At 39.5% G+C, this 20,522-nt stretch overlaps 2 protein-coding genes across 7 annotated transcripts in view; one reads left to right on the top strand and one right to left on the bottom strand.

Moving 5' to 3' along the window:
* Positions 1-2,798: 2,798 nt before the first annotated feature.
* rfk (riboflavin kinase) lies at positions 2,799-9,572 on the top strand. 4 transcript variants are annotated; one of them, XM_003451686.5, is made up of 5 exons: positions 2,799-2,955; positions 3,251-3,341; positions 5,335-5,486; positions 7,463-7,565; positions 7,737-9,572. In XM_003451686.5, the coding sequence occupies exons 2-5, from the start codon at positions 3,260-3,262 to the stop codon at positions 7,910-7,912; spliced, it is 513 nt and encodes a 170-aa protein (XP_003451734.1). In that variant the 5' UTR covers positions 2,799-2,955; positions 3,251-3,259; the 3' UTR covers positions 7,913-9,572. The 4 variants fall into 4 exon arrangements, with proteins under 4 accessions (XP_003451734.1, XP_019220845.1, XP_019220842.1 ...); XM_019365300.2 differs by having other exon boundaries at positions 2,811-3,036; XM_019365297.2 differs by having other exon boundaries at positions 2,812-3,036; positions 3,181-3,341.
* Positions 9,573-11,492: 1,920 nt separating this feature from the next.
* pcsk5b (proprotein convertase subtilisin/kexin type 5b) overlaps positions 11,493-20,522 on the bottom strand; it is a 79,154-nt gene continuing 70,124 nt past the window's right edge. For all 3 annotated transcript variants that reach the window (XM_005473423.4, XM_019365295.1, XM_019365293.2), the window contains 13 exons: positions 18,604-18,664; positions 18,367-18,512; positions 17,609-17,815; positions 17,133-17,216; positions 16,696-16,882; positions 16,384-16,598; positions 15,859-16,101; positions 15,503-15,736; positions 15,229-15,409; positions 14,913-15,130; positions 14,329-14,429; positions 13,968-14,178; positions 11,493-13,538 (listed from right to left, as the gene is read on the bottom strand). In XM_005473423.4, coding sequence (XP_005473480.2) covers positions 13,132-13,538; positions 13,968-14,178; positions 14,329-14,429; positions 14,913-15,130; positions 15,229-15,409; positions 15,503-15,736; positions 15,859-16,101; positions 16,384-16,598; positions 16,696-16,882; positions 17,133-17,216; positions 17,609-17,815; positions 18,367-18,512; positions 18,604-18,664 — 2,495 coding nt within the window. In that variant the 3' untranslated portion in view covers positions 11,493-13,131. The remainder of the gene's footprint in view (positions 13,539-13,967; positions 14,179-14,328; positions 14,430-14,912; positions 15,131-15,228; positions 15,410-15,502; positions 15,737-15,858; positions 16,102-16,383; positions 16,599-16,695; positions 16,883-17,132; positions 17,217-17,608; positions 17,816-18,366; positions 18,513-18,603; positions 18,665-20,522) is intronic.

Genomic DNA, 20,522 nt, shown 5'->3' with positions numbered 1-20,522 from the left:
ATGTATTTTCATATTGAAATATTTAATCAGATTTTTCTTTAAACAAAATTAATTACCCAGCAGCATACTGCTAGATTGTAAATTTCAGATTACAAAACTGTTAGGTCTACAAGGGCCCTAGTTTGGTAATGGATAGGCCTCGAGCTGCCCTCTTGTGGTCTGTTTCATTCAGCAAAGGATGGTGACAAAACTCAGACCTTAAAGACAATTGGTTTAAAATTTTAAAAGACTAACCTGACCATTTTTATTTTTAGTTTAGTTAAATAAAATGTTTTTCCACACCAGTTTCAGGTTTTAGTTTAGTTATATATAGTAACTATAATAACCTTGGAGAGAAGGTAGTGGACTCTTTATCCAGACTATCAGAAGATGCCTGAGGAGTGGAGAAAATGCTTGCTGGTACTGATTTTTGAAGAACTGGGATAATCTGCAGAGCTGTAATAACTACAGAGGAATAAAGTTCATAAGCAATACCATCAAGCTGTGGGAAAGAGTTCCTGAAGCTAGGCTAAGACGAGAGGTGATGAACAGTGAGTGATAGTATGGCTTCATGCAGAGAAAGAGTGCTACAGATGTGATGTTTGCTTTTAGAGTGTTAATGGAGAAGTGCAGAGAAGGTTAGAGAAGAAACTCGAACTGTGTCATTGTCGATCGAGAGATAGCATATGATGGGTGCCAACAGTGGCGGTCCTAGCCTGTTTGGCGCCCTGGGCGAACACTCCCTCTGGCGCCCCCCCCCCCCCCCCCCCCCCCCCCCACACACACACACACACACACACACAAAACATATTAAGGATTGTACATTAACATAAAGCTGTTGTACACACACACACATATGAAGAGAGAGAGAGTATGCATAGTATGCAAACGGCTACCAAACAGCCATCATAATTCGTCATACAATGAGAACTGGACAAATCAACAATTAACAATGACTAATTAATATTAAAATCTGTAACATAATGTATTGTTTGGAGTTTAGTCTGTTACTGTTACTATTTTTACCATTTCTTCTTGGAGCAACTGTAATCCACACAATTTCCTTAGGGATTAATAAAGTATTCTGATTCAGATTGTTTCAGGATGACCTGCCATTATCCAATGACACATCTGTTTACCTGTATCTTTTGCTCGTTTCTCCTCCTCTTCTTTTCTCTTTTTTCTAAACTGAGCACCTGATGGCTTTGACCTTTTCTTGTCCATCTTCCATTGGTTTTAATTTTGCACTCCAGTATGAACACCCACCCCTCAACCAGAGGATCACCACAACATGATCTAACACACCTACACCTTAGTTCACAGATTCACTTTGTCTAGGGGTTATTTCTGAGATTTCACACAACCCAGGATTCAAATCATGAAAACATAATGGGCTTGGATTTACATCATTATGAATGAAATGTGCTCCATTTGGAAGCAGCCGACCCCTCCCCTTTCGACGGGTTGTGTGTGAGACTTTAAATCATCAAACTGTAAATTTTAAATTGTTATTGATCCCTTTACCCCGAGTCCTAAAGTGTATATTTATTTTCTTACTCTTCTTATATTTATTGTTTGTTTACTTGCACTGCTGTAACTGGAGCCTCGTCGTCTCGTCTCTCTATATACTGGACTGTATGTAGCGGAGATGACGATAAAGTTTACTTTGACTTCAGCAGCAAGCAGGCGCACCGAGGGCTCTCGCGCTCAGTTTTTGCGTATAGAATTTCGAAAAAACATCGGTGTAAATTATAAGTCTGTATCATGATGTCTGGTGTTTTCGTGTTTGTTGGTTTGTTGGTTTGTTTTTATTTTGTTTTATTTTGCGAGTTGGTTATTAGATGCTGCTCCAGCCGGTCAGAGAATCCCCCGCCGCCCCGCCCTCTCCTCTCTGCGCCTCAAGCAGCAGGCGCACCTCGCAAACGGAGGGCGCCCTTACCCCCAGCAAATGGGCGATAGAAAACCGATCGGTGCCTATGCCATTCCCAATATGCGCTGGCATGACGTCGGGGCAGCATGAGTACGAGCATTTTTTTTTATTTTTTTTTTGCCGATGCCCGTGATGCCGCCCCCCACCACGATGCCGCCCCGGGCAACCGCCCGTGTCGCCCGTATCTAAAACCGCTACTGGGTGCCAAGCGAAGAATTGTGATATTGCAGGAGGAAGTCAGGAGGGACAGAGACGTACGTGAGGGTGGAGCAGGACATATGGCAACACTTTCAACACTTTGAGCTGATCTTTCCCAAGTATTACAAGAAATATGCCTGTAAATAATGAAATATGTCACTTGTATAATATTCACAAATCAGGTGGGGTTTTTTGGGGGGGATAAGTATTAATACCTGGGGTCAACCATCCAAAGCAACAGACAGTACACGAGGTTAAGAAGGCAGACTGAAGCGGTTGGAGATAAGTGGCAGGGACAATGACTGTATGAAATATAGCATATTTCTAAAGTCACTGGTCAGGAGGGACTTGTGACAGAAAAATAGCAGCAGTGGATATATTTGAGAAGTTTATTTTGATACTAATACTAACAGGAGTATAAAAAATGGACATGGAGAACCATAGTACAGCTTTTATGTATAAACATGTGGTTGCTCATTACCTGGCATCCCAAACCAGCAAACTCAAATTCATGTAGTTTTGACTAGTGGCATTAGTATAAAAAAAAAGACTGCCAAGTCAACCCTCCTGATTAAAAACTAATCGAGCTGTCCGTACATCTCCTTAACTCCTTTGTCAGAGTATCTGTAATCGCTATATTTCCTACAGCACCTGAACGCAGCACATGGCTACTCGTCCGTCTTTGGTCACGCGGTCGGTGACATCAGACAAAGCGTTGGTGACGCAGATATGTGATGGTGCAACACATGTAATATAACCGGCTACCTGTGAGGATCTGGACTTCGTTTTCTCAGTCATACGCAGAGTGGATCTGTCTGAAGCGGAGACTTCTGTCTGTTAGATCTGGTGTAAGCAGCACTTTTGGAGAAAACCGCTTAAGAAATTATTCGCTTCCAGTAAAGCTAACAGTTATTAGCGCTGATAGCATAGTAAGTGAACTTTCACGGTTCAACCTTAACCTACTCGAGGAGGACAGCATTATAGCTAAAGACTAATGTGAACTTTGAACTCCACAGGGGAAAAATTTCGGCAAAAAGAGTGCGTTAGGTAACCGTGTAGTCTTGTCTGTTTAGCTAGCCGGACTTCCGTGTGTCGTTCGAGGTCATTCTGTAGCGCTCATTCAAGAGACCGCTTCTATCCCAGACTCTAGTCATGAAGAGCCTGCCGTACTTCTGTCGGGGAGAGGTCGTTCGAGGATTTGGAAGGGGAAGCAAAGAACTCGGTATTCCCACAGGTGAGTTGACTATTTTACCATTTGTATGCAGGGCTTTTAATTAAGCTTACCTAAACGCCGATTTACGCAAATAACGTAGTTGGAATTACAAAGTTGGAAACAACCGTAGACAAAGTTAACATTAGTGGTCTGATTTTATATAATACATGTACGTTATAGCACGTGTGATCAGTTACTCTGTTAGTCCAGCTGTTCTTTGTACTGGCTACCTGCCCCTTTACACACGAGTGAACTGCTCTGCACCTTTTACGTAAATAACGCACCGTTTTTTACCGCAATGTCACGATGATTCACAGTTTTTAATTACTTCATTTATCCTCACGTGTACTTTTCAAAACAAGCTCAGTTTTGGTTTTTACACCACCTATGAGTTTAAGGTTTAAGATCTTTACACTTAACCAGTATCAGACCAATAGCTTTCAAACAACTAAAGGGGACTGCATTTTAAACATCTGTTGACCAGGCAGCGTTCAGCTTTTTTTTTTTTTTGCTGCCAGAAATGGCCAAATTAATAAACTGTGGGCTTTACTCTAAGAGATCAGAATGGAGCCATGGGCAGCATGCAGTCACGGACAAAACCAGAACACATGAGTTTATATGGCCTAGGGCTGCCACAAACGATTATTTTGATAGTCGACTAGTCACCGATTATTTTTGCGATTAGTCGACTAATCAGATCATGCATCCATTGGACGTAAAATGTACAGCTTATTGCACCAGCATGCGTCTGCTCTTATATAACTATCATTAGCTTACAGCTTGAAGTGTTTAAGGTATGTGCTAACTAAAAATAAAGACAAGATGATAGTTTATTACACTTTTAATGAAATTTGCAGATTGTTTCAGTGAAGTTTAATAAACTCAGCCGTCTGCTCCTTGCTATCTAAAATATAACAGGACACCGGAGTATATTCTCGAGCATCTCACACTTCTGATAATCAGTTGTCTGCTTGACGTTTATTCATCTGTGCAAAAACTATAACTTTATTTCTCAGCCAAACCAATTTACTCAGGAACAAATAAAATACTAAAAAAAAGCCAAACAATAACATTTTTAAGTTATCTAAGTGACTTATATTACATGTTTAACCTGAGTAGCGAAAGACGGCGGTGAGTTTGAAAACGATTTGCCGGGAGTCCGGTGTTCTCACCGACTCTAATGAGCCTAGAACCTCGGCTCGCTATCGAGCTGGTGGGTAACAGACATCTCCGAAAACGTCGGAGCGCTTTTGAAAATACGTGGTGTCTTGATAGACTGAGCAGATATTTGAGGTTTACACAGCTACATTCTCACCTGAAAATATGTTAAACGTTTATTTTGTGACCCAGAAAGAATAATAAGAGTAATATTAAAACTAACTAGCTGCCGCCATTGTTGACAACTGCGCTGGGCCGCGCTACGAATTCTGGGACACAGTTTCTTCTTCTTCGGGGTTTAACGGCAGCTGGCATCCTTGTACATGCAGTACTGCCATCTTCTGTTTCAGTCCGTTATTACACTCTTAAATACTACTACTTATTCCTGCGTCTTTTGGGATCTTACAAAGCTTCAAACGACGCGTCGACTATTAAATTAGTCGTCGACGATTTTAATAGTCGACGTAATCGTGACTAGTCGACTAATCGTGGCAGCCCTAAATGGCCTTGAGCATTTTGCAAGATTTTTGGCTTAAAATCAAACTTGCATAGGATATTGGATGCGTTGGGGGGGGTTTTTGTAATAAATGTTTTTCATATATTTTTTCGTCCTCCACAGAAGTTTCTCAAGCAGTTTGTCTCGTTTCACAGTACCAGTTTTTAATACACAGAAGTTAACGGTTTAATCAAATGCTTTCTGCAAACATTTCTGGCCTTCATTATCATAAAAAGCAGTTGAACACTTCAGTTAAATAAAAAGTCTTCTTCTAGTTTGAAGTGATTTTGAGAAAATCACAAACTTCTTCCACAGCATCCTTTTTATTCCCATTATATGATGTTTCCCTCTGACCTACAGCAAACTTCCCAGACTCCGTGGTGGACAATCTTCCAGCAGATATCAACACAGGGATCTACTATGGCTGGGCTTGTGTGGGTAATGGTGATGTCTACAAAATGGTGATGAGCATCGGCTGGAACCCTTACTACAAAAATACCAAGAAATCCATGGTAAGCACTTAAATGCCGTAGTGTTGTGACCATAAAAGATGTCCTTGATAGTAAAGGGTGAAGCTAATGATAATCTAGTTACAAGCGTCCATAGACTCTACAGCTTTGGCAGGAAAATTAGATTTCACACAAACATATTTAAGCTGAATATGTGAACTTCTTTAAAAAGTCATCTGACTAAAGATGTGGGTAACTATAGATTATTTTCTTTCCCCATCAGTGTATATATAGAGAGTTTTCCAGCCATCACCATGTGTAATAATCTGGAAATGTCCTTTCCACAAAACACATAATGTTGCGCTCAACACCAAATCTTTGTACATGTGCAATGTGCCTGGTTTTAAAGAACACTGGTCTATTCCATCTAGCGACATACTTATTTTTGCTAATGAACATGTCAACAATTTGAGACGTGTTAGTCAGGATGGATTTCCACAGATCTCCTCAGCAATTTATTTCTTTAATTTTTGTCTAGTTTATCAGATGGGAATTTCCCCTGTCTCAATCGTGCCCATTGTATATCAAAAAAGGATTCTTTTTTGTATCCTCACACTGGGAAGAAGTTTAAATTAAAAAACAGAATCTCTTGTAGAAAAGAAAACTGTATTCTACTTGTTAAAATGGCCATGTGGCTAGCATATGCAGGTAAAACTAATCAGATTTAAAAATAAGGATTTCTGAAGATAACAGCAGCGTAAGAAATAGACATGAGAGCTCCAGTGTTTAGACATTTTAATGCGGCTGTCTGTCTTGTGCGTTCCCTTCCATTTCAATGTGTAGAAATGTTACCTCCTCTCAAAAGAGGTGTAGATTCAGACCGATTATTGTTACAGAGGGACAGATATAGCTTTTGTGCACTACAGACTGAAAGCCCTAAAGGCTTGAACTGTTAAAATGCTTTTTGTGATCAATTATATGGGTTATCCTCTCTATTTTCATACTTAATGTGAGGTTGTTTCGAATCTAAAAAGTGCCATGCATTCTAGTTTCTTTGTGAACTTGCCTTTTTTTCCCCTGTGTCTGTTTTTAATATTTCTAATAATGTTGTGCATAAAATAAATAATTTTGGTAGTATTAGTATATAGTACTGTGCAAAAGTCTTTTGCCATCATTTGTCACTCAGTATTTTTGCTTTCAAGGACTCAGACTTTCTTATAATCTTCTAAATGTTCTGTTAAGTTTTCTGGAGGTCTTTCAAACATTGGTTGCTTTTTCACTCATTGTCAGGCCCTCACCTCTTTCAGAGGAATGTTTTTGTTTAAGCCACTTACAACTAACTTATGAGTCATCCAAGCATTTAAAAAAAGACACAACTGAAAAAATTAACCAGTGTGATGTGTAAACACAACACACAGTTTAGCAAAGAATCGGTTTTAAATTGTATCTTTGGACACTTTAATATTTGTTCCCTTTTCTTTGTAAAATCTATAAAATAATTCCAACAAAAACAGTTTAACAAACAAAATGGTATTTTTATTTATTTTTTTGTATCTTTGTACAAATGGAGAACAAACAGAATAGCAGATGAACCGTATTTAAAATAGGGAAAATAAATAAATAAATAAAATAGGAAAAAAAATCAACAAAGACCTGATGCAGAACCTTGAGTTTGGACCTTTAGTTGATGCATCAACTGTTCACTGAAGCCTCAACAGAAATGGCTTCAATGGAAGGGTGGATGGGAAACTGAGAGAACCCCGAGGTATGCCAAAAAACCCAACATCTGGACTAAAAACTGGTTTCTGTCAGCACTGATTTAAAAACTTCAAATTCTTCAAATCATTATGTCCAACAAAGCAGTCTGGATATCGCATGTCCTCCACACACTGGCATTGATTGGCTTTTTATTTTGCAAGTCACTTGTTTCCCCCAGATGCGTCGTAGGAGCGAATGCAACATTGTAACATTTTTCTAATACAAAAAAGCAATTCAGTAAATTATGGCTCTTATCTAACTTTATGCATTTTTGGTTATAGGAGACTCATGTGATTCACAAATTCAAAGAAGACTTTTATGGAGAAGTTCTCAGTGTGGTCCTTGTGGGGTACATCCGCCCAGAAAGAAGCTTTAACTCACTCGGTATGCCTTTTAGTTACGCTCATCTCAACACAGAAGTGATGTAGTGTGATGCCAGTAATGCCCTTTTAAAGTTTTGCTCAGTATTAATGAATACATTTCCATCATCCTTTTTCCTGTACTCTCATAACACTTTTCTCACCTTTTTGCACACCTTCGCCTCTGTCCTGACAGAAGCCCTCATTGCGGCAATCAACAGTGATATCGAGGAGGCCAAGATGAAGCTGGAGCTGCCAGAGCATCACAAGTTGAAAGATGACAACTTCTTCACCAGCACAGCCAACTCCTCTTCAGTCCTGCCCGCCACGCCCAGCCCGTCCACGTCACAGACTATTATGAACGGTCACTAACAGCTGGCTAAAACAGCAGTGCTGTGGATACACTCACACAGACCAGAATTAGACAAAGGTTTATGTAAATGCACAGCCTCGCTGTCACAATGCATGCACATGGACCTAATCATAAGCAATCTTTTTCCTTTTTTTTAATTCTGTTTTTCTTTTATGTTGTCAGTGTCTCTTTGTAAAGAGCTGTTAAGCTTCCTGCCTGGTTTTGTCACACAGACTGATTATGTCTGCCTCTCAACGGTCCTGCTGTATATTTGGAATCGTTTACTAGAGAAGGCACTAAAAAACAGACCTTGGGATTAAGGTAATTGCAGCCACTGCAGAGGCAGTTGTAAAATATTGTGTGTAAAAGGTACAAATAGACTATAAAGTGTCTGATCACTATTTATTTTGGTTGGAAATGCATGACTTATCTTTTTTTCCTGCTTCAGCGACGGTTAAAGAGAAGGTCTGGGCATTATTATCTGCAACAAAAACACATTATGCAATCTGAGGCTTTTTGAAAGCCTTCAGTTTTTCTTGTTTTCTCCTTACGTGTCCCTCTTCAGAAAAGGAGGAAGTAAAAGGACTCTGCCCTAAAACTTTTACACTTGGCCAGAAATTCAGTTTTGTTTTGACGCAGGAAGAAAATGGTTAAGATGCTTATTTATTGAAAGATATGTTTACCTAAAATGTTTTAAGCGAAGACTTCTTATTAATCTTTATTTTTATTTTATCTGGATTTAGGTATCGCTTAACTGTCTTGTCAATGACCAGTCCTTTTAATCAGCAGTGAATTATAGATGAACACTAAGGCTGAAAAAGGCTTTAAGCACGTTGGGAATTTGTTGTTCCCTTTAGCCTTTTCATTTCAGTGTCGATGGCTTTGTTACAGATAGAAAAACACTGGCAGATGAAGATGCTAAAAGATCTTTTTAGTACAAATGGAAGTGTATAACACAAATGTATGAGAATTTGAACAGATAAAACTAAAACAAACACACTATTCTTAGTATCTGCATCGGTTAGTTTAAAATATATTTATATTCAGAAACTGTTGTCAAAGCCCTGGCTGGTGTTAGCCGTGTGTGTGCGTGTGCGCGCGCCTGTTCAGCTTTTACAATGAAGTGTTTACTTTCATTCGAAGCTCTGAAGATTAGTTGAAGAAATGTGGAGGCCTGCTGATGTGATTTCAGCTCTTATAAACTCTTGTGTTACATGAGTTTATTAAAATGTTATTTAGAGAGTTAAAAAAAAAAAGTGAATTTTAATGAATGCTGACATTTGTCGTGCACTCAGCTGTTTTTGCTGGTGAGATGCCTTTTAGTTGATCCATTTGTAATGCGTGTAAAGGACTGAACTAATTAATTGTGCTGCTTTATCAAGCCTATCAAAGATATAGTGATATCGGTAGATACACTCTTTTTCTTTTTTTTTTTTTCTTCTCCCCAGTCTAATCACTGCAGGGCGGTCTGGTGTTTTAGTCTCACATGTTGCAGTTATTTAGTCTAGTTTACACAGGGACCACAGATACTTGATGTAGAGTTCATTAAAGCGTATCCACCTTTATTTTCATCCATGTTTCATTAAATCCAATCATTTTAATTCAATTGTATCAAAGTTTTCTTTTCTACTTTTTACATGATGAAAACGAGAAACCCACATTAAACGATATGTAGCTGTCTGACCTGTTAATACTTTTTGCCACATTACATCTTTGGCTGATACAACCTGAATTTTGTACTGAACTCATATTAGCTTTTACAAATACGCACACATATACATGTTAATTCAGATTAAATCTGTTCTTAAACATATTTTCAAGATTAAAAGGCTTAATAAGGTGGCTGGTGAGTTTATGCAATCTTGACGTCCTCCATTGTCGCCATATTTTAACCACATGAAACCCTGAACTCTCAAATAATTGCAAGAAACTCATTTTTTGAAACTAGTCTTTTTTTCTAACATGAATATATGAATTTGCTTAAATTAGTTTTATTTTAAGTTACTTGCTATGCTTGGCTTTTTTTTTTTTCTTTTTTTTTTTGTGGGGTGAAAAAAAATCACTCATCAAATATGATACACTTGACATTACAGGATTAGACTATATGATTAGATAGTAAAATTTATAGCTGTCAGTGATGAAATTGTTAAATTCAGACCAAATTTTTAAATAGGGTCAAATTAACTGCTTTTATTTTAAATTGGTTTCTGTGAACATAAAATTTGAGCACTGTCACGGGTTCAAAATATTGGGGATGGATACAGGAGGAAAACCAAAATAACAACACTGGTCCGGCCGGGTCAAGTCAAACGATGATTTTAATGAACACACGTGCGGGAGATGGGACACTGTACGCAGACAGCACCAGATCTCTCTCCGAAAACCACACAATAGATTTTATGAAAATCAGGGTATTAGAACGCCCCCTCATGCGTAAAGTCGGTACAATACAATCAATGTTGACAACTTTTAACACGTTAAAAGAACATCATCTTCTTCCCGAGGCCAGATCCTTCCCAGTAATCTTCTAACTCTGCTTATCCCCTGGAACAAACAGTCTCTCCTGCAAGCATAATCAAACAGCTACAAGGCTTTGCAGATTGTTATTTAAATATTTGAACTCTCCCCTACACATGAGTTTGACTACTGCTTGTGTGTGTGCCTCGACCTCAGCATTCACTCTGTCTATAAGGACAGAGGCCAACTCTGCATGTGTGCAATAACCTAACTGAAACCATACATGTAGTCTGTTGAATAAATGTTCTAATCAAATGCCACTACTCAAAGCTTAATAAAAAGAATATAAATGAATAAAGGATAATGATGAATAACATGATATATGTGTTTTGTAAGCGTGTTCTTTCTATAGCTCAAGATCCTTAACACAATAGCTTGTTCAGTCCTCGCGCCGAACAAAGTTTCCGACCCTCCACTAGTTGACCGAGCCCCCCTCATTGGCAAGCACAAAAAATACAATGCATGTATATACAAAAGGATTATCACTGCACCTGTAATAGAAAAATGTTAATATGGGATCATGACAATACCTGTAATACAAGTTGTAACATAAGGCCGACAGCCTAAAGAAATTCTCTAATGAAGTAACAATTAATGATGATACATAAATGAACTAATGAGTAATTATTGCCAATACACACTACTTAAAAGGTTAACAAAAGATATATCTAAATAAAGGATCATAAAATAACATGATGTAAGTGTCTTGTAAGCATGTGCGGCCTTTTATGCTCTGAGCCACTTCCCTCAATAGATCAGCCAGACATCCCGCTGACTGTAGCTTTTAACCCTTACTGACGTGAGCACAACTCCATAATAAGCACCAAGCGGCAATATGTATAAAGATGATCATGGTTACACCTGCAATGAAAGATTATATGATTATACCAACACCTGTAAATAGAAGATTAACATGAGGTTATAACAATCACTGTAATACAAACGTTAATGTAATGTCAATAGCTTCAATAAATGCTTTAATGCAATGATAAAATAACAGTAAAATATCCCTTCTCAGCACATGTCAAATTCAGTTTAAAAATGTTGAGGTCAACAGGTACACAGGATGAGTTACACTCGAAACAAAGATCAAAATCCAGCTTTATTATGAAACAACCATTCACAGCACATTTAACTTAAAGAAGAAAAAAAAAGCCAACTCTTCTCACTACACATGCGGTGACTGAACGAGACTTGTTATCTCAGGGAGACCAAACAAGCTGGAGTGCTACGTTAAAGTCACAATAAAGTCAAACTGTAAGAAAAATATATTTTAAGGAAAAGTGTGGGAAGATCACTTATGAAACTTTCTGCTCTGTTGAGTGGAAGTCTGAACACCTGCACAGACATGGTAGATTTTAATGTAGCCTAAACAAGGAAACAACAACTGTAAATCGGTCCGAAAAGATCCAAAGTGACCCACACAGGGTCACAAATCACACTAGTCTGCTAAGAATTCCTCTAACGTGATTCACACAAAGACACAACTGAAGAAAATGCTGATATTTCAGCACTAATTAAAGGCTGCTTAAAATCCCATGTTGCCAAAGCAGAGAAGCATATTACATGTGCTATTAAATATAGTGTTGTGTGTGAAATGCAAAGACATTTAGTTTTAGCTTTTGCTGACAAAGCTGAATCCTGCAAACATTCACATAATTTATGCATTGCTCTATTTGTTTTCCAATTAAATTAATATTAAATTAACCCCTAAAATTTAATATAGGTGACTTGTATTAAATAGTACTGACAAGACAACACTAACCTCCCCCAAAGAAATCCAACTTTTGATTCTAAATTTGTCTCAAATCACATTTATAATGACTTAATAAGCAAATCTAATTTAGATGACCCATGCAGGTTTGCAGAGCATCTTTATAATAGCAGAGCCAATTTATCAGCTGATATTAGCCATTTGCCAATAGATCGGTGTTGGCATTTATAATGGTTGATAAATTAAAAATGTAAAAATGAAGAAGAGATGGGAGAAACACCAGTGTCAGTTCAATTCATGGTTTGTACAGCAGAGGGCACTCTGCAACTCCCCTGTTGGCAAAAGGTGTTTTAAATTCAACAACCAGCTGATCCGAGCAGAGTCGGGTAGAGCCTAAAGTAGATTATTTTTAAACTGCGCATGTTATCTTAGCTAGGGAAGTCTGCTTTTGTTTCATGTGTCTGAAAGGAAAAAAAAATATTGACTGATATCTCATTTTTAAATCATCAAATATCGGTATCTGTTTTAAAAATCCTATACTGATCGGTTTCTAAACGTTTATTATATTTTTTACATGTATGCAAAACAGGCCATTTCTCAGCATAAAAAGATGAATAACATTTTGTTTCACCACAACATTATTTCACAGTTTATCAAACTTGAAAGATCCAAATAATTTTCACCAAAATATTAAAGGACTGTCTGTGTAGAGATGAAAACGGGAAACAAAGATGATTCAAATTTTCAATATGTAGCAAAAAATGTTGATTATACCCACAATTCCTTTCCCGGGCTTGTCTTTTATTACAATTACACATAGCTTTGCTCCACCAGCTAATTAACTGTTAGAAATTAAATATTTTCTAAAGGAATACAACTTGTTTTTTAAAAAAGGATTAAATTAACATGGCTGATGAGTTTCTACTTTAAAAAAAAAAAAGGACAGCACAGCAAATTTACGCTGCAAAATAAACATCAAACGGAGAACCATCCCTGTCGGCTCTCTTTTCATCTATATGAGTAGCTCTCATCATCATACTCTAGTTCAATGTCATCTTGATCCAAGAACCCATACTTGAACTTCTTATACACCGTTCCATCTTGTGCCATGTACACAATATCATCATCTTCCTCTTCTTCGTCATCGTCACCGTCAATAATTCTGTCGTTGTACTCCCCAAATGAAGAGCTGGCGGGTTGTGGTGCAGTGTCTTCCTTGGTGCTCAGTTTCTGGTACCCTCCAGCTCTGGTTTTAGGTGTCGCGGCATGGGATTTAGACCGAGCATTGAAGAAGAGAAAGAGCACTCCGCCCACAGAGAGGATGATGAGAACACAAACGAAGGCAAAGACTGTAGCTCCGCTGCCCTGAGTGTCCTCCTGCAGCACCACAAAGTTGACATCCAAGACGCACTCGACTAAGAAAAAAGAGAGAGCAGACCATGAGGTTAAAGTGCACAAATCTAAAGTGTGTGTTTGGTTTATCAACTGAAAACTGTTAAATCAGGGGTGTTAAACATAGTCCGGCCCACTGGACCGCTTTGGAAAATATGAAGGTGAGAATAAATTCTTGGACTTGAAAAAAATTTCCTGTTTTTTACCATCCACTGCAGAAATTTCAGGCAAAACAAGAAGATGATTTGGGCTGTTTGAGAATTAAATTATTTAAATGGGGCCAGATGTATTGCAAGATTCACATGCACTTAAACACAGTTTTCCATGAACAAGTATGGCGAGAGTATGTGTTCAAAAAGCTAAGGGAGGGATTTTCACTGAAAAGATCACACATGCTGGTCGTAGAGGTGTGTTTGCAGGAAGTTTGTGTTTCAGTGTGGCTCCTCATTTACATTGTGATGACTTGCAGTCGCAGCACTCCCTGGGGATTTGTTGTTCTTTGTGGCGTATCTCATTTCCACAACACGTCAAGCAGCGACCATCATCAGAGAGGAGTTGGCCCGCGTGGCACACGGTGCAGTTCCATATGCCGGGACCTCGGCAGCCTAAACAAGACGGGTGGCACGCTCTGCACTCGAGTTTCTCGCTCTCTGACTTTGAGTCCTGAAGAAGAAAACAGACTAAATCTGCGGGTTCACACATTTGGTCAGCTCTGGCAAATTGCTGCATATGCTAAGTATAAGATTAATGAGTAATTTGAACATAAACAAAAACACTTTGTAATTAAAAAAAAAAACACAAGAGATCTGTCACCTCTGATGCAGCGTAGTAGCCTATTGAACACTTGGCGTTACACATGGTAGCCATCAACTTGTAGCCAAAATAGCAGGACTCACAGGCTAAAGCGCTGTTTTCTGGGAGGAGAGAGGCGATAAATGAAGAGCAGTTACATCGGCATTCGTCTTTGCTACAGTTTAAGATTTGATTTAATGGGAAAATCCATTTATTCCATGTTCCAGAAAAATAGTTCTCTATTTAATTCAGTATAATTTTTTTTTTTAATCTCAGCTACCCCTCAGCCTCCTAATAGAGGCACATATGGTTTAAATTTTAAAATCATAGGTCACAGCTTTCTTAAATTCTTGTTTTCATAAGAGTTTCATAAGAGCTTCAGAAAACTCGTGACCTTTGATGTCATCAAGGTCATCGAGATTCGAGCTTGAGAGTTTTAGCAGATGTAAAATTTTCACCAATTTGAAAATCCTACATCTGGTTCTCAACTTATCGTGTTCACACAGCCCAATGGGGTAACAACAATTTCCCATCGACTTTGAGGGGGGAAAATGAGCTACAATGCAGATAAGAATAAATAAATAGACATGACAGGCTTCCCTTACCGTTGCAGGTCTTGCAGGTAGGGTGACACTTGTGACAGCTCATGGAATGACTGACTTGGTAGTATCCTGGAGGGCAGCTCTGCAGGCACTGCCCCCACTGCTTCATGTAGACATAGCCCTCTCTGCAGCTCAGACAGTTTCTGCTACCACCTCCCTGACACTGGCTACAAGACGGGTCACAGCGCTCACACACCATGGTGGCTGTGTTGCCAAAGTGACTGAGAAAGAGAGAGAAGATATCAGCTTACTTCATGGTGTTTTTTTATTAAAGGATGTGAGACTACTACTGAGATTTGCGAGCACGTGTTTGCCTGACCCCTCTGAGCAGGTCTCGACGCAGGTGTCTCCCTGCTTGAAGAATCCAGGTTTACAGATGACACACTCCACACTGTGGTGGCCAGTACACGTCTTACAGCTGAAGTGGCAGCGCCCACACACGCGCTCATCCTTGTCCTTAATGTAGTAACCCTCAGGACACTGCGGCACACATGTGTTGTCTGATTGACACAGGCACAGAGTCAGCATTTCAAAAGGAAAAGGACAAGCATACATTAAATAATATGAGCTACAGTACATGTTTTTTTTCTTACCTAGTAAGAAGTGTGGGCTGTTGCAGCTTAAGCAGTGGTCTTTGCCTGGCCCATTACAACCATGGCAGTGTTTATGGCACTGTTGACACTTCCCATTCTGGTCCTTGTATGAGCTCGGGGAGCATTCACTGTACCACACACAATGTCCAGTGGCATCCTTTTGCATGCTTGGAGCACAGGTGAGGCAGGATGTAGGCTCAGAGTCTGAGCAGGTCAGACATGAACTGTGGCAATCTGGGGACATATGAAGCCATTAGACAGAGCCAACTAGAATCTGAGTTTAAATGTCCTGTAACAACTCCACAGATTCATTTTCATTCTCATTGTGTGGTCATGTGAAGTTTCCACCTTCCTACCTTTGCATTCTTTGATGGTCTCATCATAATAAGTTTGGCTGGGACACTCAGAGAGACATTCTCCACTGTAACGTACATCTTTTTCACTTTGACATACAGTGCAGTCATCTATGTCGGGTCCATCACACGAAGCACAATCATCATGACAACGCACACACTCCTGCTGGCTCATACTGGCAAAGTAGCCATCAGGACAATCACCCACACACTGATCATTATGGAGAAAGTAGTAATGTGCACAGTCTGGAAAGAAGAAGGAGATGCCAAAATAGTTTTTGTGACTTCCAAAGTCTAAGTATTTATAATTAAAAGCAAAGGATTCAGCTCTTTGTTTTTATTTCATTTCCTCACTTCCTGACCCTCTGCAGCTATTGAATTTAGGTTTCAGGCCTGAATTATTAGCAGTCAAGGCAGCAGAGACAGAGCTCTCTGCATTTCCTGTCTATCCCTCTTCTGCACCCCTTCCTCATCTCCCTTATCTGTTCGGCTAGTATCGCCTTTCAAAACAGCACCGATCATACTTACTCTTGCACAGGCCATACTGATTACACTCAGTGCAGTGAGCTGGACAGCGATAGCATTCTGTATCATTGGCATAATAACCCTCAGGACAATGGAGCACGCAGGAGTTGTTGAGCAGCAAGTACGGCCTCTCACAGCTCAGACAGTGAAAGATACTTTCCACACAGGATCCACACCCTGCGCTACATGGCAGGCATTTGAGATCTTTAGGAATCCCTCTGAGAAGCAAGCCAGGGAGATAAGAACAAGATGTTATGGATGTTTTACATTTGTGTGAGAGTTCAGCAAGAAAAGAAGATAAAACTGAAGAAGCACCTCTGACACTCCACCACACACTTCCCGTTTTCCATATAAAGTCCACTGTGACACTGCTGGCACAAATTGGCAGTCTGGCACATGACACAGCCTTCTGAGCACTCCTCACACTGGCCAGACTCCACGTTGGCAAACATGCCAGAAGGACAGTGAGCCACGCAAGTGTGTCGAGCAGTCAAAAAACGCTCTAAAAGAAAAACAACACAAACCACATCAGTCATTTAAACCGAATGATATTTTCAGTGATTAACATCTTTTGGCATTTGCTGTATTTGATATTGTTCCATAGAATATATGAAAAACATCAAGGTTAAAGCAATGATTTATCACCACCTAAAAGACCACCTGTTGATGGAAAAGCATGGGTTCTGATAGAAAACAAGTTAAAGTATTTTGTAGTTTCACAGGCAGGTTAACACAGCATACAGCCTGCTTACCTGGGGGGCAGGTGGTGCAGTTCTCCTTCCCATCACCAAGGCAAGTCTTACAGGAGGGGTGGCACGTCTCACGTTTGTACTGAGCTGTCGAAGAAAAGAAAACACGAAGTGGCACAAAGTGGTTAAGAAAAAAAAGGAATGACATGAAAGTGACAGAAAAAAATAAAAAGACTTTTAAATATGTAAATGCCCCCAAAATGAAGGATCTGTTACAATAGAATAGAAACAATAGAACAATATCAATAGAACAAACAATAGAAATATGACTTTCAGTTTCTCCAGCTTCATTTAGGTTTGATGTTTTAGTATAAGAACACTACAGAATTTAGTACAATTACAAACAAATACGGTGCTGTTGAACTCCTAATTTTACACAAAACATATAAAACAATAAAAGTCTATCACCAGTCCACAGGATGCTAGATGTATCGTGCTGATGGCAGTTATAAGTGAGGTCAAATTAACATTTACTGTACTTTTTTTGAAGTGCTTCTCAAGGGAAGAGGCATGCTGCCTTCTCTCTAAACACTCTCCGTTCCTCGGCGTAAACCCATCCTCGCAGGAGTCACAGTCATTGTATCGTGGCCCTCGGCAGCTACGACAGTCGCGGTGACAAGGCTCGCACTGCCGGCTTTTTTCATTCACAAAGGAACCTTCTTCACAACGATCCACACACTCGCCATCTAAACACACAAAGAAAATGTGTAATGCATTTAATATAATAGAAATGTCACATGTGCAGATGACTCTAGGTTTTTGATGCTTTTGGTATTTTTTTTGCCTGGTATTTGGTACATAAATAAAACTGAAGTAAAAAAAATTTGAATTGGATTTGTTCTGTCCATTAGTGTGAGTTTTCTATGTAAATCTTGACTGCTTTGTCGTGCTGACTTGTCAGGAGACAAATGTTTAGTGCCTGCTTTCCTTGTCGGTGCATCAAAATCTCAGTCGAACTTGGATGATTGGAGTTGCAACAATTAGATGGTTAGGTCAGAATTTAGCCATTAAAAATTATGACTCTGTGCCATTAAGAATTAGTTCTGAAAGAAAAAGGAGAATCCAACCACTACTAGCATGCTATATCTAATAAAGTGGCCAGTGAGTGTATATTCTTAAAACACAGACATAAAACATTATTTCTGGTTTTCAATTCCTCACTTTGTCTACCAAATGTGGTTACATATTTTTCTGATAGTTGTGCTACACACCAAATAAGAAATGTTTCAAATGTTACCAGAGACATAAAATCCATCTTCACACCAGTAGCACTGGGACTGGTCACAGATTACACATTGTTTATCTTCACACGGAGCGCACACCATGGCATCTTCCACACTGTAGGTCCGATAAGGACATGACCGATGGCACTTGGTTCCTAATCTGGCAGACAAAAAGAGTCGTTTTAAGATGAAGACACACTGTGGGACCGTGGAGGAGGACCTTAACGACTTACTCAACCGAGGAGACTTACTGGTAGTAACTTTCTTCACATTTGAGGCAAACAGTTTCCTGCTCCTGATCTCCCAAATCATCTGTGGCGAAGAGCAGAAATTGAACCACACAAGAAAAAAGGGTAAAAAAAAACAACAAAAAAAACCTGCCTTAGTATGCTTTTCTGAAATTCTTGTTTAAATCTAATTTAAATATGATGATTTTTAAACAAGTGAGGAACCAGTGAAGCAGGTAGTAACTGTTTGAATGCAGTTTCTTTAGACAGCAGCAGGAGGCACTCTGACAACACATATCAAATGTGTTCAGCTCAGCACAGAAATGAACGGCATGCTCAGCTCGATCATAAGCCGACTGTGATCAATTTTAAAGCAAGAAAGAGACCTAATCCACAAAGCAAATGTAAAAGTCAGCAAGTCTCTGTGCTCACTTTGGTACCAATCTTTAAGATCAGTGCGTTTCTCTCATCCCCAATAATTGCAAGCGTGTGGGTGCAAGTGTGTGATTTTCTGTTTGTCAAGCTTGCACTGCAGGTGTACTTCTGCTTAAAACACACACACACACACACACACACAAAAAAAAATGCATAATGTGAGTGATGGGTTCTGAATTTTTTTCCTGTTTTCGTTAGACCAGGAAACATATGGAGGGGATATTAATAAGTAATTCAGGTGAGCGTGCGACTGTTTGTTTTTTTTACACACAGCAAAGGAAGAAACTTGTTTTCTTGCAAACTAATTAATTCCTGCTGCCACTCAAAACCATCCAACTGGTAAGTGGGAAACAGTCACGCTGTCATCCCTTAGTCCAACAATGTCAAAACATCTCGAAGGACAGAGAGAGCATGGGGGTGGGCTTTTAAAACCCTGCATCTGCAGACTTTCCCTTGGGACCTTCATCCTCTCCAGAAAAAGCCTCTGCCGACCCCCTCTACACCCCCTTTCCTCTCCCTGTTTCTCTCCAGCACCCGCAACTTAGCACTGCACTGGTTTGCACTTCAATGCAGTCGACAAGCCACTACCTGCGAAAGCAATTACTCATACAGAGAGAGACTGAGAGAAAGGAAAGGTGGGAGGGACAGAGGTATATAGAAGAGGAGACAGCGAGCGAGGAGCCGGAAATCATGCCTCCAGGCTGTGTCTGTGTGTGAGAGAGGGAGAGAGAGAGAATAGCGCCCGCATAAATATTAACTGTGCACGCCAGGGGAGGGGGGATTTCAACAGAATTTAAAACCTGTACGCACATCCTGAACTATTCACTTGTGGAATGTGGATGCACTCACACATTTACGGTATGCATGCACCCACAAGCTACATATTACGCAAGCAAAAATCACACTTTAAAGCAAAAGATTCGGTCAAAGTTCCAGATGCTCAGGAGGGAGAATGGGTGAACCCGTTTTTAACGTCAACAAACACAAATCATCAATTCGGCGAGAGAAACCGAGAAAGTGTGTTTATGAAAAACTCCTTGATATTCCTGATACAAAGAGACAAGCATAGAAATGAGATGCAGTGCATTAAAAGGGCTGAACTCTGGGGGTGAACCGAGCTTTGGCATGCAAACAGCCTCTGAGCAAGAGGTTTAACTCTTTATTACTCCTTTTTATAACAGACGGGAATCAATGGTAGTGGCGATTCCTGAAAAATTAGTAAACAAATGGAAATCCATTAACTATTTAAGGCATCCTCACTTGTATCAAATGGAGTGTGGCATGAACAGCCATGTAGAGATGTTATGAGGAATGAAAATAAGGATGGGACCCAGACAGACAGAAAGGCCTTTTTTTTATTTAATGTTGGAAAAATACTGCAGTACAAGCCCTATGTGCTAAAATAAGCAAGATGAAGGTCTTGAGTCCCAGGTAAAGGACAAAATCCGGCGATTTCATCAGATCACACCCGGGTACGCAAGAAGCACGCATCAGTGCCATTCCTGAAA

Source organism: Oreochromis niloticus, linkage group LG12 (assembly GCF_001858045.2).
Source record: "Oreochromis niloticus isolate F11D_XX linkage group LG12, O_niloticus_UMD_NMBU, whole genome shotgun sequence".
NCBI classification, from domain to species: Eukaryota; Metazoa; Chordata; class Actinopteri; order Cichliformes; family Cichlidae; genus Oreochromis; species Oreochromis niloticus.
This window is presented reverse-complemented; position numbering and strand designations above follow the sequence as displayed.